Genomic DNA, 25730 nt, shown 5'->3' on the forward strand with positions numbered 1-25730 from the left:
GGGAGCCGAGAAAGCGATTACAACTGCATCTGCTAAGATATTGATTATTTTATCGAAAATAAAGGAAGAATCACAGAAATGCAATCAGGCTTTGGGGTCGAGGAGATTGTAAATAATGCAAAAATGAAGAGAAAATAATTGGAAAACATTGATCTCAGTGGATGCGCGAATATTGGAGAAAATATAATTTGGTGATAAGAGGGACACTGTCTTTTACATTTTATGGCTTAGAAAGAAAAAGCAGGCAGAATAAAGATACTAAATGGGGCAGACTAAGCGGCTTACTTTGTTTAGAATATGCTGGAGCAGACAAAATAGTACAGTTAGTTCTGCTTGAATAGTACAGTCAGTTCTGCTTGAATGTGATAGTTGTTCATAACAAACCTCGTGCACTAGAAAATAGAGTTATAAAAACAATTGTGTCAGTGGGGGAAAGGAGATTTGTGGCTAATGAACTTAAGACTCACAATAACAACGTTATTTTTCCTGCAGAATTTTCAGAAATAAAGATATTTTAAATAGTAATGTTTCTTTTTCTTCATGCAAGCTAAAAATACTAAAGACTGTGTGGTGGATTGATTAGTAGCGTATCATTGCACAAGTGTCAATGATTACTTATCAATTTCAATAACCATCCATGATTAAAGTGGCAGCTGTGTTCTTAAGCACAGTGACCTGATTAGTGTGCGGAAACAGGGTTCTTTTCCCCTATTCTATTTAAATTTAAGGCAGCTTTTTGATTTCTGCTTGTCAATTCCCAAAGTAACTTTTAAGTAGTTCTCTAGTTCCCGATTAAAATTGCGTTATAACTAATCACACCCACTTAATGCAAACCGTGTTTCCTGATTCATCATCGTTTTCTATCGAAATTGCATTATAGAATCATATGTTGTAGCAGAACAGTCTGTACTTCTTTGCAAAGGCAACTCGTGCAAAGTCTGAACCAACCTTGAGGTCAATGGGTGTACTGTGATATCTTACTCCTTTATTAATCTAACGAAGGTTGGTGCCAAATCCAAAGTGAATTATCTTCATTGTTGGATTTTATTTTGATCATTTTCACTTCTGTCCTCCAACAAATAAAAGTTGTATGAGAACAAAGTGGAGAAAATGTTTACCACAATTCAGAATATCCTCAAGCATTTTGCTGTCCAAAACCTACATTTAAAGTAGAGCCACTGTTCTAATGCAAGGGAATGTGTGGCCATTTGGTACATGGGATCCTGTAAATAGCTACAGCGGCTTGCAAACGTTTTTATACCCCTTGAACTTTTCCACATTTTGTCACGTTACAACCACAAACGTAAATGTATTTTATTGGGATTTTATGTGATAGGCCAACACAAAGTGGTGCATAATTGTGAAGTGGAAGGAAAATGATACATGGTTTTCAAATTTTTTTTCAAATAAAAAACTGAAAAGTGTGGCGTACAAAAGTATTCAGCCCCCCTGAGAATACTTTGTAGAACCACCTTTCGCTGCAATTACAGCTGCAAGTCTTTTGGGGTATGTCTCTACTAGCTTTGCACATCTAGAGACTGAAATTTTTGCCCATTCTTCTTTGCAAAATAGCTCAAGCTCAGTCAGATTGGATGGAGAGCGTCTGTGAACAGCAATTTTCAAGTCCAGAGATTCTCAATTGGATTTAGGTCTGGACTTTGACTGGGCCATTCTAACACATGAATATGCTTTGATCTAAACCATTCCATTGTAGCTCTGGCTGTATGTTTAGGGTCGTTGTCCTGCTGGAAGGTGAACCTCCGCCCAGGTCTCAAGTCTTTTGCAGACTCTAACAGGTTTTCTTCCAAGATTGCCCTGTATTTGGCTCCATCCATCTTCCCATCAACTCTGACCAGCTTCCCTGTCCCTGCTGAAGAAAAGCATCCCCACAGCATAGAAACATAGAAATTAAGGAACAGTTTCATCCCAAGAGCTATAGCGGCTCTGAACCGGCCCTAATGAGTGCCCCCCCACCCACCCCCTTAGGACAGTCTCCCTCAGATGGTCACGTCAATCAATTCAGCTTGTTTATTTATGTATTGTATTTATTTACCTTTCTTGTACATCAGTGGAGCTGCACACTAAATCTCGTTGCACTGACGTGCAATGACAATAAAAGATATATTATTATTATTATTATTATTATTATTAGGTGCAGGAGTAGGCCATTCGGCCCTTCGAGCCTGCACCGCCATTCAATATGATCATGGCTGATCATCCAACTCAGTATCCCGTACCTGCCTTCTCTCCATACCCTCTGATCCCCTTAGCCACAAGGGCCACATCTAACTCCCTCTTAAATATAGCCAATTAACTGGCCTCGACTACCCTCTGTGGCAGAGATTTCCAGAGATTCACCACTCTCTGTGTGAAAAAAAGTTCTTCTCATCTCGGTTTTAAAGGATTTCCCCCTTATCCTTAAACTGTGACCCTTTGTCCTGGACTTCCCCAACATCGGGAGCAATCTTCCTGCATCTAGCCTGTCCAACCCCTTAAGAATTTTGTAAGTTTCTATAAGATCTCCTCTCAATCTCCTAAATTCTAGAGAGTATAAACCAAGTCTATCCAGTCTTTCTTCATAAGACAGTCCTGACATCCCAGGAATCAGTCTGGTGAACCTTCTCTGCACTCCCTCTATGGTAATAATGTCCTTCCTCAGATTTGGAGACCAAAACTGTACGCAATACTCCAGGTGTGGTCTCACCAAGACCCTGTACAACTGCAGTAGAACCTCCCTGCTCCTATACTCAAATCCTTTTGCTATGAAAGCTAACATACCATTCGCTTTCTTCACTGCCTGCTGCACCTGCATGCCTACTTTCAATGACTGGTGTACCATGACACCCAGGTCTCGCTGCATCTCCCCTTTTCCTAGTCGGCCACCATTTAGATAATAGTCTACTTTCCTGTTTTTGCCACCAAAATGGATAACCTCACATTTATCCACATTATACTGCATCAGCCAAACATTTGCCCACTCACCCAGCCTATCCAAGTCACCTTGCAGTCTCCTAGCATCCTCCTCACAGCTAACCCTGCCCCCCAGCTTAGTGTCATCCGCAAACTTGGAGATATTGCCTTCAATTCCCTCATCCAGATCATTAATATATATTGTAAATAGCTGGGGTCCCAGCACTGAGCCTTGCGGTACCCCACTAGTCACTGCCTGCCATTGTGAAAAGGACCCGTTTACTCCTACTCTTTGCTTCCTGTTTGCCAGCCAGTTCTCTATCCACATCAATACTGAACCCCCAATGCTGTGTGCTTTAAGTTTGTATACTAATCTCTTATGTGGGACCTTGTCGAAAGCCTTCTGGAAGTCCAGATACACCACATCCACTGGTTCTCCCCTATCCACGCTACTAGTTACATCCTCGAAGAATTCTATAAGATTCATCAGACATGATTTACCTTTTGTAAATCCATGCTGACTTTGTCCAATGATTTCACCACTTTCCAAGTGTGCTGCTATCCCATCTTTAATAACTGACTCTAGCAGTTTCCCCACTACCGATGTTAGACTAACTGGTCTGTAATTCCCCGTTTTCTCTCTCCCTCCCTTCTTAAAAAGTGGGGTTACGTTTGCTACCCGCCAATTCTCAGGAACTACTCCAGAATCTAAAGAGTTTTGAAAGATTATTACTAATGCATCCACTATTTCTGGAGCAACTTCCTTAAGTACTCTGGGATGCAGCCTATCTGGCCCAGGGGATTTATCGGCCTTTAATCCATTCAATTTACCCAACACCACTTCCCGGCTAACCTGGATTTCACTCAATTCCTCCAACTCCTTTGACCCACGGTCCCCTGCTATTTCCGGCAGATTATTTATGTCTTCCTTAGTGAAGACGGAACCAAAGTAGTTATTCAATTGGTCCGCCATATCCTTGTTCCCCATGATCAACTCAACTGTTTCTGACTGCAAGGGACCTACATTTGTTTTAACTAATCTCTTTCTTTTCACATATCTATAAAAACTTTTGCAGTCAGTTTTTATGTTCCCTGCCAGTTTTCTTTCATAATCTATTTTTCCTTTCCTAATTAAGCCCTTTGTCCTCCTCTGCTGGTCTCTGAATTTCTCCCAGTCCTCCGGTATGCTGCTTTTTCTGGCTAATTTGTACGCATCATCCTTCGCTTTGATACTATCCATGATTTCCCTTGTTATCCACGGATGCACTACCTTCCCTGATTTATTCTTTTGCCAAACTGGGATGAACAATTTTTGTAGTTCATCCATGCAGTCTTTAAATGTCTTCCATTGCATATCCACCGTCAACCCTTTTAGAATTAATTGCCAGTCAATCTTGGCCAATTCACATCTCATACCCTCAAAGTTACCTTTCTTTAAGTTCAGAACCATTGTTTCTGAATTAACAATGTCACTCTCCATCCTAATGAAGAACTCAACCATATTATGGTCACTCTTGCCCAAGGGGGCACGTACAACAAGACTGCTAACTAACCCTTCCTCATTACTCAATACCCAGTCTAAAATAGCCTGCTCTCTCGTTGGTTCCTCTACATGTTGATTTAGATAACTATCCCGCATACATTCCAAGAAATCCTCTTCCTCAGCACCCCTGCCAATTTGATTCACCCAATCTATATGTAGATTGAAGTCACCCATTATAACTGTTTTGCCTTTGTCGCACGCATTTCTAATTTCCTGTTTGATACCATCTCCAACTTCACTACTACTGTTAGGTGGCCTGTACACAACACCCACCAGCGTTTTCTGCCCCTTAGTGTTTCGCAGCTCTACCCATACCGATTCCACATCCTCCAAACTAATGTCCTTCCTTTCCATTGCGTTAATCTCCTCTCTAACCAGCAACGCTACCCCACCTCCTTTTCCTTTCTCTCTATCCCTCCTGAATATTGAATATCCCTGGATGTTCAGCTCCCAGCCTTGGTCACCCTGGAGCCATGTCTCTGTGATCCCAACTATATCATAGTCATTAATAGCTATCTGCACATTCAACTCATCCACCTTATTACGAATGCTCCTTGCATTGAGACACAAAGCCTTCAGGCTTGTTTTTACAACACTCTTACCCCTTATACAATTATGTTGAAAAGTGGCCCTTTTTGATTTTTGCCCTGGTTTTGTCTGCCTGCCACTTTTACTTTTCACCTTGCTACCTATTGCTTCTACCCTCATTTTACACCCCTCTGTCTCTACGCTCACACATTTAAGAAACCCTTTCCCTTTAACTCCATCCTCCACTATCCCATTCGACACCCCACCCCCCTTATTCAGTTTAAAACCACCCGTGTAGCAGTGGCAAACCTGCCTGCCAGAATGCTGGTCCCACACCTGTTAAGATGCAATCCGTCCCTTTTGTACAGTTCCCCCTTACCCCAAAACAGATCCCAGTGATCTAAGAATCTAAATCCCTGCCCCGTGCACCAGTTCCTCAGCCACACGTTCAGGTCCCGTATCTCCCTGTTTCTGCTCTCGCCAGCACGAGGAACTGGAACTGCTGCCACCACCATGTTTCACAGTGGGGATGGTGTGTTCAGGGTGATGTGCAGTGTTAGTTTTCCGCCACACATAGCGTTTTGCATTTAGGCCAAAAACCTCAATTTTGGTCTCATCTGACCAGAGCACCTTCCTCCACATGTTTGCTGTGTCCCCCACATGGCTTGTGGCAAACTGCAAAAGGGGCTTCTTATGGCTTTTTTTCAACAATGGCTTTCTTCTTACCACTCTTCCATAAAGGCACGATTTGTGGAGTGCACGACTAATAGTTGTCCTGTGAACAGATTCTCCCACCTAAGCTGTGGATCTCTGCAGCTCCTCCAGAGTTACCATAGGCCTCTTGGCTGCTTCTCTGATCAATGCTCTCCTTGCCCGGCCTGTCAGTTTAGGTGGACGGCCATGACTTGGTAGGTTTGCAGTTGTGCCATACTCTTTCCATTTTCGGATGATGGATTGAACAGTGCTCCGTGAGATGTTCAAAGCTTGAGATATTTTTTTATAACCTAACCCTGCTTTAAACTTCTCCACAACTTTATCCCTGACCTGTCTGGTGTGTTCCTTGGGCTTCATGATGCTGTTTGTTCACTAATGTTCTTTAACAAACCTCTGAAGTCTTCACAGAACAGCTGTATTTATACTGAGATTAGATTACACACAAATGGACTCTATTTACTAATTAGGTGACTTCTGAAGGCAATTGGATGCACTGGATTTTATTTAGGGGTATCAGAGTAAAGGGGGATGAATACTTTTGCACGCCACACTTTTCAGTTTTTTATTTGTAAATAAATTTGAAAACCATGTATCATTTTCCTTCCACTTCACAATTATGCGCCACTTTGTGTTGGTCTATCACATAAAATCCCAATAAAATACATTTACGTTTGTGGTTGTAACGTGACAAAATGTGGAAAAGTTCAAGGGGTATGAATACTTTTGCAAGTCACTGTATAAGGTAATGACCACCGCAAATGTCTATATATTGTAAGAAAGAACTGCAGATGCTGGTTTACACCGGATATCGACATAAAATACTGGAGTAACTCTGCGGGACAGGCAGCATCTCTGGAGAGAAGGAATGGGTGACATTTTGGGTTGAGACCCTTCTTCAGACTGAGAGTCAGGGTAAAGTGAAATGAGAGATATAGATAGCGACATAGCGTAATATAGTATAAAGAAATGAAAGATATGCAAAAAAGTAATGATAATCAAGGAAACTGTCCATTGTTAACTGTGGGGTCGGTGAAAACGAGCTATACAGACAATGAAACTCACCAGGACGCCAGTGAAACTAGTACAATGACTGGGCCTAGGGTCTAAAAATCTAAAAAAAATGATCGAGGATAACTGTTAAGTGAATTATGAATTCAACACTTTCCACAGAGCCATCTGACTCCTTGCATCTCAGTTAATAGACATTTCTTGACAGGCAAACACACTCTCAAAATTCCACTTAAATATCCACCTGGGACTGCATCACCAGTCTCAGTAAAACTCTGTAGGCCCTGATTCCTCCAACCTCTGCTTCACAGGTGTTTATGCTAACTTTGATTCAAGATTGGCAGCTGTGGTTGGGAATACCAGTCAAAGTAGGCAGGTGGGAATAAGAGAGATGACAGGTGGAAAAAAAATTGGATAGCTAAGGAAAGAGCAGACAGAAAAATGAAAGTGAAGACTGAAATATCTTTCGACTTAAAGCTCATTTTTTTCTTTGTCCATGTGAGTGGGTGAATCTTTCTGAAGTAAATATGAAAGAACAATGAGACGAACATTTCATATATAATATGAATTGCTACACATGAATATAATGAAATGAAACATGCAGCTGTTAAGACTGTAAGAGTAAGGAGGAAATAATTGAAAATTTGTGAATACATTCAAATTCAGAACCGTATCAGATAGTACTACCCTCAGTGATATTGTCTAAGCTTTAAAATAACAACAAAATATTGCAACACTCAGTAGGTCTGGCAGCGTAGAACCTAAATTTATAAATCAGGTCGAAGACCCTTCGTCAAAACTGGCGAACAACTTTTGGTCTGGAATGTTAATTCTGTTTTACTCTCTGCGGATACTACCTGACCTGTTGAGTGTTTCCAGTGGGGGGTTTTCAGATTTATACCGTCTATAATTATATTTTGTATTCATTGCCCATAATTTATTGATTGATATCCATGTCATCATTGTTGTACATCATCTTCTTCGTTGAGTCAAATTGTATGCAATAAAAATTCAGTTGCACATGCACGATGCACAGTGTACTGATATAGACAACTCTGTCTCTGGATTTTGGTTCCATTTATTTCTTGGGTTGAATGCACGTAACCATTCCATTAAACAGATTTTTAATCAGTTTTCTGTACTCCCTGGCCTGGTGAGCAGAATGATTATGTTTCAAATATGAGAATTTTAATGTTGTTGACATTAGTGTGCATAATTAAAATTTCCTATTGTCATCTTATTAGGAAATTTAAATACATTGTGTAACTCGTAAATGTAAAGCAATTAATGCATATTGTTACAGTGTTCAAGTTGTAACTATCAACTTAATCCAGAGGTTTTTTTTATTGTACCATTAGGTATCTAGATATTGTGTTTATAGGAATTTAGTACATCTATCTTAAAAAAACATTAGAATGGATAAAGGAGAGCCAGTGGATGTGATGTATCTGGACTTTCAAAAAGCCTTTGACATGGTCCCACACAAGAGATTAGTGTGCAAAATTAGAGCACTTGGACAGTGACATGGATAGAGAACTGGTTGGCAGACAGGAAGCAAAGAGTAGGAATTAACGGGTCCTTTTCAGAATGGCAGGCAGTGGCTAAGGGGGTAAGGCTCAATGCTGGGACAGTATTATTTACAATATATATTAACGATTTAGACGAGGGAATTAAATCTAACATCTCCAAGTTTGCGGATGACACAAAGCTGGGTGCTAGTGGGAGCTACGAGGAGGATGCTATGAAGCTGCAGGGTAACTTGGATAGGTTGGTGTGGGTAGATGAAGTATAATATGGATAAATGTGAGGTTATCCACTTTAGTGGAAAGAACAAGGCAGATTATTATCTGAATGGTGTCAGATTAGGAAAAGGGGAGGCACAACGAGATCTGGGTGTGTTTGTACATCAGTCACTGAAAATAAGCATGCAGGTACAGCAGGCAGTGAAGAAAGCTAATGGTATGATGGCCTTCATAGCGAGAGGATTTGAGTATAGGAGCAAGGAAGTCCTACTGCAGTTGTACAAGGCCCTGGTGAGACCACACCTGGAATATTATGTGCAGTTTTGATGTCCTAATTTGAGGAAGGACATTCTTGCTTTTGAGGTTAATTCCTGGGCTGGCGGGACTGACATATGATGAAAGAATGGATCGACTGGGTTTATATTCACTGGAATTTAGGATGAGAGGAGATCTTATAGAAACATGTAAAATTCTTAAGAGGGGAGAGTCCAGAACCAGAGGTCACAGTTTAAGAAGAAGGGGTAAGCCATTTAGGACTGAGATGAGGAAAAGCTTTTTCACCCAGTTGTGAATCTGTGGATTTCTCTGCCACAGAAGGCAGTAGAAGCCAATTCCCTGGATGTTTTCAAGAGAGAGTTGGATATTGCTCTTAGGGCTAATGGAATCAAGAGATGTGGGGAGAAAGCAGGAACTGGGTACTGATTTTGGATGATCAGTCATGATCATATTGAATGGGGGTGTTGGCTCGAAGGGCCTAATGGCCTACTCCTGTGCCGATTTTCCATGTTTCTATATGCAGAGCAGATGCTGAAATTCAGAGATAAAAACAAAATGTGGAAGTGCTCAGCAAATCAGGCACCTTCGGTGGAGAGAGACAAGGTTGAGATCTGTTCCCTTTCTGAACTCAGTTTCTCTCCACAGTTGCTGCTTACCAACATTTTCAGGTTTTATATTTGTGATATGATTTTTACCAGTCTAGCTCATGTACTGAGCAGAAAGAAAACGGAAATATAATGGTAAAATACAGTTCTCGTTGCAGTTCACTGATCTTGGTGAACTAATCTTTTATAAATTGAGTCTGTATTTTAGCTCCTGTGGAAAAATCCTTGGGCATTTCAGATGTATCAGAGGTTGTTTTAATAATAAAATAAAATGTACTGCTGCGTCAACTGCCTTGCATAACTTGTACAAAAGATGTATGTTTGTTGGTTGGCAAAACATATCTAAGAGATCATATTCGAATCCAGATGGATGATAGTTTATGAAACCTGTCAGGTAAAATTTATTGTTGCTCAATCTATATTGAGTGGTGCAGAGACTTCATAAAACAAACTTTTAAAGTAGGCATTTATATGAGGATAAGCGAAAGTAATTATTGTTTGTGCCATCCATTAATTTAATTTATCAATTAGATTTGTGTTCAAGGGCTTCACAAATTACTTTCCTATCATCTAATTATGTCTGCAGTTTTAGAAACCTGACAAAAAAATTAAAAAAACTGCTGAAAATCTTAAATGAAAGCAGAAAATGCTGGAAATGCTCAGCTGGTCAGGGCACGTCTATGTGAAAAGAAACAGAGTTAACATTTCAGGTCGTAGAACTGGGAAGGAGAGAAAGGATGCTGGTTAAACTGCAGGGAGTGGGGGGGGGGGGGTGGTAGATCTCTCTGATAAGATAAAACTGAGGTGACCATGGAGATTTTCTGGAAACAAGATTATCAAGTCAATGAGTGAATAGGAAACCTGACCTTACTACTTTTTGTAATCTTCTAATTGAATGTGCATGTATTTTGCTAGGTGGTGGTCCATTAGCCATTTTTTTTATACTAACGTAATTGGCAGAGGTATTGACTTTTCTAACTTCTTTGGAAATGTTTTTAACGTTTGAAGTTAAATATTAGTTTTGCTTTATTTGGTTTGACTGTTACTTTCAAATATGTATTCATAGATCGGTGGAAAAAAAGTTAAATGTCGTGGTCCCTTTAAGCTGTGCGGTTTGTGGTTTCCTTATCTTACTGTGTTCTCCAGTTTTCCTACGTGGCTCAGTGTAAACAATTTCTACATATCCACCCCACTTGCCATAATGCTGGCAGCAAAGATTAAGTCTCTTGCAGTCATTCTGGCTATCTTGCAATGCAGCTTGACGTACATCCATGTCAGGTTTTGTTCAGAGTGTTTGCGAATCCAAGACAAATTTTCATAAAGTACTTAAATTATCTGATATTCGTCACCAAGGAAACCATACAGTAAAAATATATGAATGTAGGAAAAATAAAGAGTCTTAGGAGAACGAGCTAAAATTTGCATTCCACCCAACACATGCAGACCTTTTAAAGTACACTGTAATTCCCATATTACTGTTTGTTTTAATTCAGCAATGCCAGTCATCAAAAATGCACTGTCCCCAACACAGTATTTTTTCAAAAAGGCACCACGCAGGCAGCTTGCTCTTTTGGCTGGAAATGCCCTTGCAAGCACTTTGTGTTTTGCATACAACTTCACGGGGTGATTTTTAGCAGTGCCTTTCACTGGTTCAAAACATCAATGAGAGCTAACCTCTTTGAATCCTTTGGAAAATGTACAATTTAAGACATAATTAAGGGCTTTGAAGGCACTGACATTGTGCTTTGGAGAATTGTGCTGGTTTGGAGAAGGTGACAAGTATGCAACCTCAATTTAGATTAAAATCATGAGCATGCCAGCTGTCTCCTTGGCAGATAATATGTGTTAAATTGAAATGACTATTGAGCCTATTGTTACGGCCCAGGTTTTACGGAAGGTGTATTTTTTGTGTGTGCCTCCCAGCATAGCCTAGCACCAATGAAACTGAATACTCTCATCGGCTGAGCAATCATGAACTATGTATTGGCACTTGGCAAGCTGATAACCTTTGAGAATTTGTTTTGGTTTTTTTAGTATTCATATGTATTCCCCTCCCGACCAACTGATTAAATAGATTAGTGTTAGCACTAAGGAGCAGTAGACCCTCTGGTATTTTATTGATAATGTGTGGGCAAAGTAGGAGGCGCAAGGTAAATGTGCTCTGTGCCTTGTTTAAGCATGAAACACAAGGATACATTTTTAGAAATTGAGAAATAATAAAATGTTAGAATGCAGGGAAATTTGTATTATCCTTGAACACAAATCATAGAAAAGTCTGCGGTTCCTTCTTAAACACAGAAAAGTAACAGACTGGTTGAGGGAGTAATTAAAAACAGAAGGGCTCGAGGGCCTGAGCTATAGGCAGAGGTTGAGTAGGATAGGACTCTATTCCTTTGAGCGCAGGAGGATGGGGGGTGATCTTATAGAGGTGTATAAAATCATTAGAGGAATAGATTGGGTAGATGCACAGAGTCTCTTGCCCAAAGTAGGGAAATCTAGGACCAGAGGACGTAGGTTTAAGGTGAAAGGGAAAAGATTTAATGGGAATCTGAGAGGGGTACCTTTTTCACACAAAGGGTGGTGGGTGTATGGAACAAGCTGCCAGTTGAGATGGTTGAGGCAGGGACCTTCGCAATGTTTAAGAAACAATTAGACAGGTACAAGGATAGGACAGGTTTAGAGGACTGTGGGCAAAATGCAGGCAGGTGGGGCTAGAGTAGATTTGACATGGTGTGGGCAATTTGGGTCGAACAGTCTGTTTCCACGCTGTAAGACTATGACTCTATAACACTGAGTGTGCCTTTGGCCTTCTTACTTGTAAAACAATACCTTGGAATCAGAGCAACAAAGATGCATTGGACTGATTTCTGAAAGGGAGAAGGTGGTTATCCAGTGGAGCTGGGTGGCTCGATATTCTCATCAGTGAGAATTCATAATGCAATACTGTTTCGCTAATTTTGTTAATTGCTTTGTAATTCATTAACAAACGTGTTTGCTGAACAATGGGACAAAGGTTTGCAAAGATTACAGATTGACAATTTTGCACAACTGTTTGGGATAAATGATCAGTTGGAACCAAAACATAAGGAGAAAGGAAATGCATGTGAATCCATCCAGTTGTTGAATCGGAAAAGACAAGCCATCTGAAAAAGGTCTCTACCCAAAACATTAACCATACCTTCTCTCCAGAGATGCTGCCTGTCCTGCTGAGTTACTCTAGCATTTTCTAGCATACTCTATCTTCAAGCTATATGTCATGTTGGTACTGCATAAGAATCAAGTCAATCCGCACTTTGCCAAACTTGCTGTAATGTATTGTCATAATCTTCTTGTCTGTTGACAGGATCTGCAATCGTATTGTGATTTCCCAGAAATCATCAACGTCAGCATCAAGGAAGCAAGCAAAGACAGCTCCTCTGAGGGCAGAATTGTCACCATAAACAAGCAGGACAGTAAAACTTTGGTAAGGATGAAGTGTGATATGTGCACTGCGCAGCTAATAACAGGCAACTCCAGGAGCTTCTGGTGAACCTTGAAAGTGATTTGTGCTAAATAAACCCTTCATTAGAATGATCATTTTAGCCACTGGTTTTGTTAAATGAAGAAATGATCAAGAACTAATCTGGTCAAATGTCAAGGTTGTGTTTAACTACTTGAAAACGGAAACTGAAACTTAACCTTGAATGACACTATTTTTCCACATAAAATATTATCGCAAATTGCACGACGGAGTTTTCACATTAGATGCCAAAAACAGCAGAATGATAACTGCAAAGAACAATCAGACTTCACTTTTTAGCCGCATCAGTCCCATATTCTACTTTATTATGCAGACCAAGTTTAAACCAATGTGCACTTTTTCATTCTGCTGTAACTTTTTATAAATTTCTGAACATAATTTCCAAATTCAGTTAAGTTGATAGCACTGGCAAGTGTCCTGGACGAAGATCTAATTCTGTTTCTGTAGTTTTGCTGGATTTGATTGGTTGGGGCAGTGTAAGAAGCAGGGTCAAGAATTCAGATCATAGCTGTACTCAAAGCATGCTTCATGTAACGCATGTAGTATATCAATCACAGAGATGATCGGCATTTCTCCACAGCATTATAGACATGGTGAAGTGTTTGAGGACACTGACCTTCTGCATCTCACAGCTGGTTTGTGATCCTTCGAAGAGAGGTTGCAGTCATTAATCACTTCTTAAGTTTCGGAAGCCTCATTTACTTTGTCCTAAGTGAACATGTTAAACATGCTAGATACAAAATGCTGGAGAAACTCAGCGGGTGAGGCAGCATCTATGGCGAGAAGGAATAGGCGACGTTTCGGGTTGAGACCCTTCTTCAGATGGAAACCGGCGCGAAACGTTGCCTATTCCTTCTCTCCATAGATGCTGCCTCACCCGCTGAGTTTCTCCAGCATTTTGTATCTACCTTTGATTTTACCAGCATCTGTAGTTCTTTCTTAATGATTCATTCAACTGGTGTGTATAGCCAAGCCAAATTTCCATCCTGTATGAGTTGCTGGATTGGATCTTCAAGCTTGTGGTTTCTTTTTTTTAGCAATAAAGATGTAAGATCGTAATAATATTAGCACAGTGGCACAGTGGTTAACACTGCTGCCTCAGCTCCAATGGCCTGGTATCAGTCCTCTTCCGCGGGCATAATGGAATTTGCACATTCCCTTTGTGACTGTGCTGGTTTTCTCTGGATGGCCCAGTTGTTTATCATATCACAATGATGTGCAGGCCGGTCAGAAAAATGTCCTTGAATGGGAAACAGGAATATTGTGGTGTCGGAGTTAGAGATGAAACATGGAATTGGAGCAGGTAGGAGCTTGAAAGCATGCGCGGATTCAGCGGGCCAAAGGGCCCATTTCCTCCATGTTGTGTGTCCCTAAAGCAGAAAATGGTACAAGAAAGTAGTCAATTCTACGACGGTTAATTCAGAGACTTGGGTCCTGAACTTAAAGAAAAGAGACTTTGAATGTATGAGACAGGAATAGACTAGGATAGACGGGCAAATTATACTTAAAGGGTTGACGGTGGAGATGCAATGGCAAAGATTTAAAGACCGCATGGATGAACTCCAAAAATTGTTCATCCATGTCCGGCGAAAAAATAAAACGGGAAAGGCGGCTCAATCGTGGCAAACGAGGGAAATCAAGGATAATGTTAAATTCAAGGAAAAGGCATATCAATTGGCCAGAGGAAGCAGCAAACAGGAGAACTGGGATACATTTAGAGCTCATCAGAGGAGGACAAAGAGGTGAGGAAAGAGAGCATGGAAGAAAGCATGCGGGGAATATAAAACCTGACTAAATGCTTCTTTAGATATGTAAAAAGGAAAAGATTAGTGAAGACAAATGTTGGTCCCTTACACTCAGCGATAGCTGAATTTATATTGGGGAAACAAAGAAATGGCAGAACAGTTAAGCGAGCACTTTGGTTCTGTCTTCACTAAGGAAGACACAAACAATCTTCCAGAAATACTAGGGGACCAAGGAGCTAGTGGGAGGGAGGCACTGAAGGGAATCCACATTAGTCAGGAAATGGTGTTAGGTAAACTGTTGGGACTGAAGGCAGATAAGTCCCCAGGGCCTGATGGTCTACATCCCAGAGTACTGGCATGTTGGCCCTCAAAATTGTGGATGCATTGGTGATAATTTTCCAATGTACTCTCGACTCTGGATCAATTCCTGTGGAGTGGAGGGTAGCCAATGTAACCACACTTTTTAAGAAAGGAGGGAGAGAGAAAACCGGGAATTATAGACCAGTTAGCCTTACATCAGTAGTGGAGAAGATGCTTGAGTCGATTGTTAAAGATATTATAACAGCGCATTTGGAAAGCAGTGACAGGATCAGTCAAAGTCAGCATGGATTTATGAAGGGGAAATCATGCTTGACTAATCTTGTGGAATTATTAAGGATGTAACAAGCAGAATGGATAAGGTAGAGCTAGTGGATGTGGTGTATCTGGACTTTCAAAAAGCCTTTGACAAGGTCCCACACAAGAGATTAGTGCGCAAAATTAGAGCACATGGTATTGGGGGTAGGGTATTGACATGGATAGAGAACTGGTTAGCAGACAGGAAGCGAAGAATAGGAATTAATGGGACCATTTCATAATGGCAGGCAGTGACTAGTGGAGTGCTGAAGGCTCGGTGCTGGGACCCCAGTTATTTTCAATATATATTAACGATTTAGACGAGGGAATTAAATGTTGCATCTCCAAATTTGCGGATGACACAAAGCTGGGTGGCAGTGTGAGCTGCGATGAAGCTGCAGGGTGACTTGGATAGGTTGGGTGAGTGGGCAAATGCACGGCAGTTGCAGTAGAATGTGGATAAATGTGAGGTTATCCACTTTGGTGGCAACAACAGGAAGGCAGATTATTATCTGGTGTCAGATTAGGAAAAGGTGAGGTGCAACGAGACCTGGGTGTGCTTGTACATCAGTCACTGAAAGTAAGCATGCAGGTACAGCAGGCAGTGAAGAAAGCTAATGGCATGTTGGCATTCATTGCAAAAGGATTTCAGTTTAGGAGCAAGGAGGTCCTACTGCAGTTGTACAGAGCCCTGGTAAGACCGCACCTGGAGTATTGTGTGCAATTTTGGTCTCATAATTTGAGGAAATACATTATTGCTATTGAGGGAGTGCAGCGTAGGTTCACCAGGTTAATTCCCAGGATGGCGGGACTGACATATGATGAAAGAATGGATCGATTGAACTTGTATTCACTGGAATTCAGAAGGATGAGAGGGTATCTTATAGAAACATATAAAATTCTTAAAGGATTGGACAGGCTAGATGCAGGAAAAATGGTCCTGATGGTGGGGAAGTCCAGAACCAGGGGTCACAGTTTAAGAATAAGGGGTAGGCCATTTAGGACTGAGATGTGGAAAAACTTCTTCACCCAGAGAGTTGTGAATCTGTGGAATTCTCAGCCACAGAGGGCAGTGGAGGCCAATTCACTGGATGTTTTCAAGAGAGAGATTTAGCTCTTTGGGCTAAAGGAATCAAGGGATATAGGGAAAAAGCTGGAACGGGATACTGATTTTAGATGATCAGCCATGATCATATTGAATGGTGGTGCTGGCTTGAAGGGCCGAAGCACCTATTTTTCTATGTTTCTATGGTCTGACGGCTTTTATTGGTGCAGTAGGTGAAAAGGTTGGCTTGTTTACATTGCAAAAATCACCTGGGAGATTTGACTAAGATTTTCAAATTTGAAAATGATGATAGAAGCAAATTATTCACTGCCAAACACACCTGGGTACAAATGAATGAAGGATAATAGAATTGAGTTCTGTTCTAAATATGTAATTGCAATTATGGTGATTTCTAGAGTTAAGGGAGGGTGAGGGATATATTGAAATGTGGTTAAATGTATTGAGACTTGTGTATGAAATGTGAGCTATATTTCTCGGTAATCATTCTGAAAGTTTGTAGCTAAAGCCCGCAGAGAAAGGTTATGAACAGATGGAGTATGTGAATGCATGTTTTGCTGAGAGGTTAAGTCATTCAATTTAATAGTTCAATGATAATTTATTGTCACATGTATCTCGGTACAGTCAAATTCCTTTTTTGTATACAATTCAGTAAACACTTACTATACATAAACACAATCTATATTAAAAACAAGGGTGTACAAATAATAAATTACACTGTAGCAGTACACAAGAGTCACCACATTTCTGATGCCATCTTCAAGTTCAAAGATCTTAAAAGTATGGATTCTTAATTTGGCCTTAAAGGCCTGTGGTCTTTGGCAGCTGCGCTGGGTCAGTTTGCAGGGAGCGGCCTGGTCTGGAGAAAATGCTGCTGTGTCACACTGTGTGCCGGCGCCCGATCCAAGCAATCCTCAGGCTGCTTTAGGGCCTCCAGCGGCCCACAAATCTGTCATCCCAATCCACCCACGCCCACCGTTCCAACTCTGACTCCGTGCACTCAATAAGCCTCCCGGAGTTTCGGAACACCCAGAGTGCCCCGGAAGATGTGGGAGGCACATCCCAAGCCCACTCACCGGCACAGTACCTCTCCTCCGTCTGCCACTAACACCGTCTGGCCCAGCGGCAAGAGAATGGGCCAGACTGTCCCCGGAGGCAGGGCTTCTGCATCAGGACACCAGCTGTGCCGTCCAACCTCACTCAGACACAAACAGCCGCATCTGTTCATCGGTTTGTGCTCAGCCTCTTCTGGATAGAACAGAACTATTTCTGCTTTGGGATTGTTTAGCTGCTATGCCGATCTGCATTAGTAGAAACCAAAAGTGTGGATTCGGTGGAAGATGTCCGAATGTTATAGGCCTCATTACTCTCAAGGTAAATAAACACATGCAGTAAATGGTTTTATTTATATTAGGGAAAAGTTAATGGTGGACAAAACCTGTTGACCTAATATTAAAATTAATTTATTCCATTTCTGGCTAACTCACAGGAGTATGTGCTAGAATATTAAAGTTTTCAGTAGAAAAAAATTGAAACACCACACCACATTTATCTGTAATGTATAATCCTCTGTGTGCCTTCTCTGTAAATGCTGGCATTAAGGTTATACATGGCCCTGTGTGTATGGAGAGATTGACCATACCTTCTAAAGTCCAGCTCGATGCCTGCTCTCGTCATTGGGTGCTTACTGGTTCCTCCAGCCTGCCTCCAGCTGCCTTCTACTGGGCTAAGGCGGCCGCAGAGAGCCTCTTCTGGCTGGCTCTGTAGCTGAGTGGGCCTGATAGACAATGAGACCCCCCTCCTCTTCCTCATTTACTGCCACTGCATAGGCCACACAATATCTAAATTACATTTACTCCCATATTTTTAATGGCCTCATTGGAAATAGTATGAGAAAATAATGGTATGAGGAAAACCAAATATATATCTGTCAGTAATGCATTCTTTTAGTTATGATTTTTGGTAGTTATGTTGCAAACATGAAGAGTTTCCACAAGGAATCCCCACATTTGTAGATCAGTTGGCAGGTATTACATAGAACATACATAGCACAGTACAACACAGAAACAGCCCGTCGGCCTACAATGTTTATGCAGAACATGATGCCAAGCTCAACAGATCTCATCTGCCTGCACATGATCCATATCCCTCTGTACGGAGCACTTGGGTGTGCCTCTCTAAAAACCTTTTCAATACCATTATCATATCTATCCCCACCACCAGCCCGGCAATGCATTCCAGGCCCTCACCACACTCGGTGTAAAAAACATGTTACATACATCTCCATTAAACTTTTTCCCTCTCACTTTATATCTATGCCCCATAGTGGTGGACATTTCCACCCTGAGAAAAAGGTTCTGACTGTGTACCCCATCTATGCCTTTCATAATCTTATGTACATTTGTCGTCTTCCCTGAACCTCTGAAGTTGCAGAGAAAATAATCCACGTTTATTCAACCTCTCCTCATAGCTGAAACACTCTGATCCAGCCAGGCAGCATTCTGGTAAACCTCCTTTGCACCCTCGCGAAAGCCTCCACATCTTTCCTGCAATGGGGTGACCAGAACTACATGCAATAATGCAAAAGCAGCCTAACCAAATCCTTATGCATTGTGACTTCCTGACTCTTATACTCAATGCCCCTCAGCAATGATTGCAAGAATACCATATTCCTTCTTCACCACCTTATTCACTTGTACTGCCACCTTCAGTGATCTATGAACCTGGACTCCCAAGATCCCTCTGCACATCATTGCTGTTAAGGGTCTTGCCATTCTACCATTTCCCAAACCGGAAACCCTGGATGAACAAGGAGGTTCAGGATCTGCTAAGGGTACGCAACAACGCCTTTAAATTCAGGGACACTTCTGCTTACAGTGCGGCCAGGTCGAACCTGAACAGAGGCATAAGAAAGGCCAAAGTCATCCACAGGCAAACGGTAGAAGACCACTTCAATACCGCGGACACCAGAAGCATGTGGCAGGGTGTCGGGGACATCACTGACTACAAGAGCAGCCCCGCCTGCCCCCACGGTGATATCACACTGGCCAACGAACTAAACACCTTCTTTGCCCGGTTCGATACTGGCAACACCACCAGGTGTGGAATAACCCCGGCCATAGCGGAGGGACAGGCCTTAACACTGAGCACTCAGGAGGTACAGTGCGCTCTGCGTAGGATCAATCCACGCAAGGCTGCAGGCCCGGATGGAGTACAGGGAAGAGTATTAAAGGACTGTGCTGGACAGCTGGCTGAGGTATTCACGAGAATCTTCAATCTATCTCTATCTCTGGCAACGGTCCCCAAGTGCCTGAAAACAGCCACCATAGTGCCAGTGCCGAAAAAGTCCAAAATCACCAACCTCAACGACTACCGGCCGGTTGCCCTGACTCCAATCCCCATGAAGTGCTTCGAAAGGCTGGTCCTCTCCCATATTAATTCCAGCATCCCTGCCTCACTGGACTCCCATCAATTTGCATACAGGGCAAATAGATCGACAGAGGATGTCATCTCTCTGGCCCTTCACACTGTCCTGACTCACCTGGACAGACAGGGCACGTATGTGAGGATGCTCTTCATTGACTATAGCTCTGCATTCAATACGGTCATCCCCACCAAGCTCACCACCAAACTCCACCAGCTAGGCCTCAGCTCACCGATATGTGCTTGGATCCTGAACTGTCTCACGGAGCGAGCGCAGGCAGTGAGACTGGGCCCGCACCTGTCCTCCACCATCACCCTGAGCACCGGCACACCACAGGGTTGTGTACTAAGCCCCATGCTCTACTCCCTCTTCACTCACGACTGTGTCCCTGCATTCGACACCAACACCATCGTGAAGTTTGCAGACGACACAACAGTGATTGGGCTGATCACCAACGGTGATGAAACAAACTACAGAGCGGAGGTGCAGAACCTGGCGGACTGGTGCGCCAATAACAACTTGGCACTAAACACCTCCAAGACCAAGGAGCTGGTTATTGACTTCAGGAGGTCCCATTCTGGAGAATACGCCCCAATCTCCATTTACGGGGAAAGTGTGGAGAGAGTGTCCAGCTTTAAGTTTCTGGGCACTCACATTTCAGAAGACCTCACATGGTCCACAAACACCGCCGCGCTGGTCAAGAAGGCACAGCAACGACTGTTCTTCCTGAGGACATTAAAAAAGACTGGTCTGCCCCAACAGCTGCTGACAACGTTCTACCGCTGCACCACAGAGAGCATACTAACGTATGGCATCTCTGTGTGGTATCTCAGCTGCACGGAGGCGGAGAGGAGAGCTCTTCAGCGCGTCGTCAACAGAGCGCAGCGGATCATCGGGACAGAGCTACCAGCCTTGGAGGGCATCTACCACACGCGGTGCCTCAGGAAGGCCCTCAGCATCCATAAGGACTCATCACACCCCTGCCACGGTCTGTTTCAACTACTTCCCTCCGGCAGACGTTACAAGGCCTTCTACGCCCGAACCTCTAGACTCAGGAACAGTTTTATCCCAAGAGCTATAGCGGCTCTGAACCGGCCCTAATGAGTGCCCCCCCCACCCACTCCCTTTGGACAGTCTCCCTCAGATGGTCACGTCAATCAATTCAGCTTGCTTATTTATGTATTGTATTTATTTACCTTTCTTGTACATCAGTGGAGCTGCACACTAAATCTCGTTGCACTGACGTGCAATGACAATAAAAGATATATTATATTATTATTATATTATTTCAGCGTCCATTTCTACTGCTGATCTATATATATCCCGCTATATCTTCTGACAGACTTCCTCACTGTCTGCAACTCCTCTAAATTTGGTGTTGACAGCAAACTTACTCACCAACTGCTAAACTATACCAACTGCTAAATTATTTAGCAGTAGGCAGCGTGCATACAGTGCAGTTTTATATATGGATTAATGGATGATAATCTTTGAGTACATTTGAGCTCAAGATTCAGAGATCTGGTGCACTAAAGAAATACAGATAGGTTTTGGGTAGTCTAGTGGAGTTAATGTGGTGGTTGGCTTATGGAGATAATGTGGAGGTCTTATTGAATCGTAAAGAAGGTTTGAGAGGCCTTAAATGTTTATAAATCATTATACTATGGTTTTTACTTGATCCATCACACTGACCTCAACTAGTTTAGCTTGATGAAAATTATGAATGGAGATTATTGAGTTCTAGCTTATTTGATAGGTTGTTTAATATTGCAGCTTGCAAGTTCCTAGTTGTTGATTGAGTAGTGGGTATAGCTTCAGATTAGTGTGTGGTGACAGTTGTGAATAGGAACTTAGAAAAGTTAACACTGCCCTAAAATAGCAGAGATTGGCTTCACTTAATTCCGCGTTCCAAAATTAAAAAAAAAGCTTGATGTGAAACAAAACAGTCCTACTTAGTTTGGAATGGTATTGGTTGGCACTGATATAGATGCAGGCTACCTGCTCCCATTTACTAAAGAGGTAATACAGAGGAACTCTTCCTTTGTAAGGAAACCTAATTTTAGTGTTCTAATAAATTTGTTTGGCTGTTGGCAAAATCAGTTTTGTGAAAATTTCAATGAATTATTCTACCATAATCTACAGTGCAGGTTATTTTAAACTGGAAGGTCCATGTGGTTAAAACAGATCATGATGGAAATTCTAGGTTATGTAAGGCAGCATCTGTGGAAAAGACGTCTGAAGAATAGTCATGACCCGAAACGTCACCCATTCCTTCTCTCCAGACATGTTGTCTGTCCCGCTGAGTTATTCCAGCAATTTATGTCTATCTTCTGTGGATAAGTCATGACAGGATTGACATTTCAGGTTAATGACAAAATCACCATTTGAAGCATTCTTCACAGATACTACCTAATCTGATGAATATTTCTAACAGTTTTTATTTTCGATGTCCAGCATCTGCAGTATTTTTCTTTTGATGACTATGTGACAACATGTTTGATGCAAGGAACTGGTGCTTTTCAGACCAAAGCTGTCACGAGGTGATAATTCTTAGAATGTGAGTTGCTGGCCGCAAATGTGACACTCCACAGAAGTGATTCAGAAGTTTACCATTATTTGCACTTACAATTGTTACTTAGCCTAAGGCTGCAATACCCTAAGACAGTGGTTCTCAAATGGGGGTACGCGTACCCCTGGGGGTACGTGAAGGCACTCCAGGGGGTACGTGAGATTTTAAAATATAGGCCTACATATATTTAAAAAGTAGCATCCATGCAAAAATCCTTTAAAAATAATTATTTAATAAATATTTCAGGAAAATATAAGTATAAGTTCATAAAATGAATTTTATATTCAGTAGGCTATTCAATTTCATTATCCTAAAAACCCAGAGTCTCCCCCATTCCAAGATGGTTCGACCCAACCTGTCATATGCCACCCGGCATCACCTGTCAATCACAACTCAAACGATGGAGTCGTGGTTGAAGCGTAGCAGCAATTCTTTTGAAAACACGGAGGGACAAGTGGCAAAGAAGGCCAAACCAGAGCCGGAAAAATTCCGGCTGTATCTTGAAGATTATGTTTTAATTGGATTTACGTCCACAAGTTGCAACCCACCCAAGGCACTGTGTTTTTTCTGTGGGGAGAAATTAGCTAACAGTAGCATGAAGCCAGCACATCTTCAGCGTCATCTTAAGACAAAACATGGATGTCACGTTGGTAATCCACCTGAGTGGTAATCCACCACAAATTAAGTTAATGATTTCTTTTTGAGCACAGATCTTTACTATGATCCCAAAAGAGGACACTTTATGTTGATAATTATTTTTATGTGTACAAATCTTTATTTATAATTAAGTTAATTATTTCTTTCTTTTTTTTAGTTATATCTTTTTATTTCCAAATAGTTCAAGAGAGACCACTACAAATGAGCAGTGTTTTGCACATTTATGGAGTTTTAAATGGTTCATTTTACAGTTTTAAATGGTTATATGGTCACTGTTTTCACTACATTAGTTTGGATCACTACATTTTAGTGATGAGAAATATTTGCAATAAATTTAGTCATGGATTATTAACATTTAAAATGTTCGAAATAGTTTTTTTTCAAATGTTTGAATTTTGTATGTGTTTATCAGTTCCAAAGTTTAATAAATCAGACACTGATGGCACAGTGCTCTGTTTTAAGTCTTTTTTTTTCAACCAAAAATGCTTTGCACTGGTTAGGGGGTACTTGGCTGAAAAAATATTTCACAGGGGGTACATCACTGAAAAAAGATTGAGAACCACTGCCCTAAGATGTGCACCACAGAAAAACAGTGGCATTAATACAATATGTGCAAGAACAGCTGTGAAATTTCTTATCTTTAAGTTACATGTTTATATGTTTTCAGTTGTTTACTTGGATTGCCGTTTTTAAAATAGGAAGTTGAATTTCCGTCACTGAAAGAAGGTTTCTCGTTTGTGTCACTAATCGATGGATACTACAGATTAACGGCAGATGCCCATCACTATCTCTGTAAAGAGGTTGCACCACCAAGCTTGTTGGAAAACATTGAGAGCAACTGTCATGGCCCCATCTCGTAAGTACTAAACCGTCTTTCGGAAGAATTTGCAAGCTAAAGCTATAATCAATATGTACCCTTTTAAACCATTCAAAAGGAAAACTAGTTGGCCATTGGGATATGTCCCAAGTAAATGGAAGTTGGGTACCTAAATAGTTTACTTTACTTTAGATTATTGTCATGTGTACTGAAGTACAGTGAAAAGCTATTTTGTTGCATGCTGTCCAGTCTGTGAAAAGACTATACATGATTCCATTCAAGCAGTCTACAGTCTACAGATATAGGATAAAGGAAAAAAGATAAAGTTTGATTAAATATAGTCTGAGGATCTCCAATGAGGTAGATGGAAGGTCAGAACTGCTCTCAAGTTGGTGCTGAGATGGTTCAGTTGCCTGATAACGGCTGGAAAGAAGCTCCCTGAATCTGGAGGTGTGCGTTTTCACACTTCTGTACCACTTGCCTGATGGGAAAGGGGAGATGTGGGAGTGTCCAGGGTGAAAATCATCCTTGATTATGCTGCTTGTCTTGCCGGGGCAGCGTGAGGTATAAATTGAGTAAATGGAAGCGAGGTGGTTTGTGTGATGGTCCAGGCTGTGTCCACAATTCTCTGCAATTTCTTGCAGTCTTGGATGGAGATGTTCCCAAACCATAAAGTCTTGCATCTCAATAAAAAGTTTTTATAGCACATCTGTAGAAGTTGGTGAGGGTTGTTGGGGACATGCCGAACTTCCTGAGTCTTCTATGGCATTGGCGTGCTTTCTTGGCCATTGCCACGTGGATCCCCCTGCTGCTGTTACAAGGATAACAGAAACTTCAAACACAGTGCCTTGCTGCCCTTGTACTGTAGAACACTTCAAAAACACATTGACAGGACTATTGCCCCTTTAAAATTACAATAGTTTGACAGCTATCTACATTTCTAAATATTTACTAAGATTTAGGTGTGTGTTTGCCCATCCTGATGGTGTATTTTTCAATCTGAAATACACGTGTCAAGATTAGTTGTGGTTTTATATCTTGTCTTATTTAGTTTAGAGATATTTAGTTTAGAGAAACAGACCCTTCAGCCCACTGAGTCCGCATCGATCAGCAATCCCCGCACATTAACACTCCTACGCACACTAGGGGCAATTTAAATTTATACCAAGCCAATTAACCTACAAGCCTGTACGTCTTTGGAGTGTGGGAGGAAACCAAAGTTCTCGGAGAAAACCCACGCAGGTCATGGGGAGAACGTACCTACTCCTTACAGACAGCACCCATCGTCAGGATCGAACACAGGTCTCTGGTGCTGTAAGGCAGTAGCTCTACTGCTACGCCACCGTGCTGCCCTATATAATATTTGTACGATGCCTTCAATTTTTGAATTTAACAGTAGATTTGATGTTGACTATAACTTCATTACTAGGGTAATTGTAAAATTGTGTGTTTCATTGACTGAAGTTGATTTTTTTCTTAACTGCTTTCATACTTCCAAGCCGGGTTGGAGCTTTGCAAACAGCTGGCCATGATCACAGCAGAAACTTGGCAGGGAAAAGTGTACACGCTGCTGAGCACACACATCTGGAAATGTGCTTTTCCATGGTTCAGCGGGGCAGGGTAGTTTTCCAGACTAACATACCTTCCAAATGTGTTGAAGTGAAATAAACCATTTCAAGCAGCTTCTCCTTGGTTTCTTTGAACTCAGGAAGTTCAGGCCTCTTTGTTGTGATGTGCCATATTGATAATGCCAGTCTCCAAGGAAGAAAATGTCAAAAATAATTTGAGTTTCACTTACTACAACAGGATGGAATTTGCTGTGAACAAAATCAAGAAGGCTGGGAATCAGAAAGGCTTTTATATTCTTCGATGCAGTCCAAAAGAGTTCAATAAGTACTTTCTCACTGTAGCAGTGGAGGTAAGTCCACACATGTACAGTTATTTATATATGGACCAGAACAGAAGCTAAATTGACTTGTTCATCAGGCAGATCT

The 25730-nt window shown here is 41.5% G+C and overlaps 1 protein-coding gene across 4 annotated transcripts in view; it reads left to right on the top strand.

Annotated features, from left to right (window-relative positions):
- Positions 1-25730, top strand: part of jak2 (Janus kinase 2) — a 246701-nt gene that overhangs the window by 186787 nt on the left and 34184 nt on the right. For all 4 annotated transcript variants that reach the window (XM_033018234.1, XM_033018235.1, XM_033018233.1 and 1 more), the window contains 3 exons: positions 12670-12789; positions 23618-23775; positions 25543-25654. In XM_033018234.1, coding sequence (XP_032874125.1) covers positions 12670-12789; positions 23618-23775; positions 25543-25654 — 390 coding nt within the window. The remainder of the gene's footprint in view (positions 1-12669; positions 12790-23617; positions 23776-25542; positions 25655-25730) is intronic.

This window comes from Amblyraja radiata, chromosome 3 (assembly GCF_010909765.2).
Source record: "Amblyraja radiata isolate CabotCenter1 chromosome 3, sAmbRad1.1.pri, whole genome shotgun sequence".
Classification (NCBI taxonomy): Eukaryota; Metazoa; Chordata; class Chondrichthyes; order Rajiformes; family Rajidae; genus Amblyraja; species Amblyraja radiata.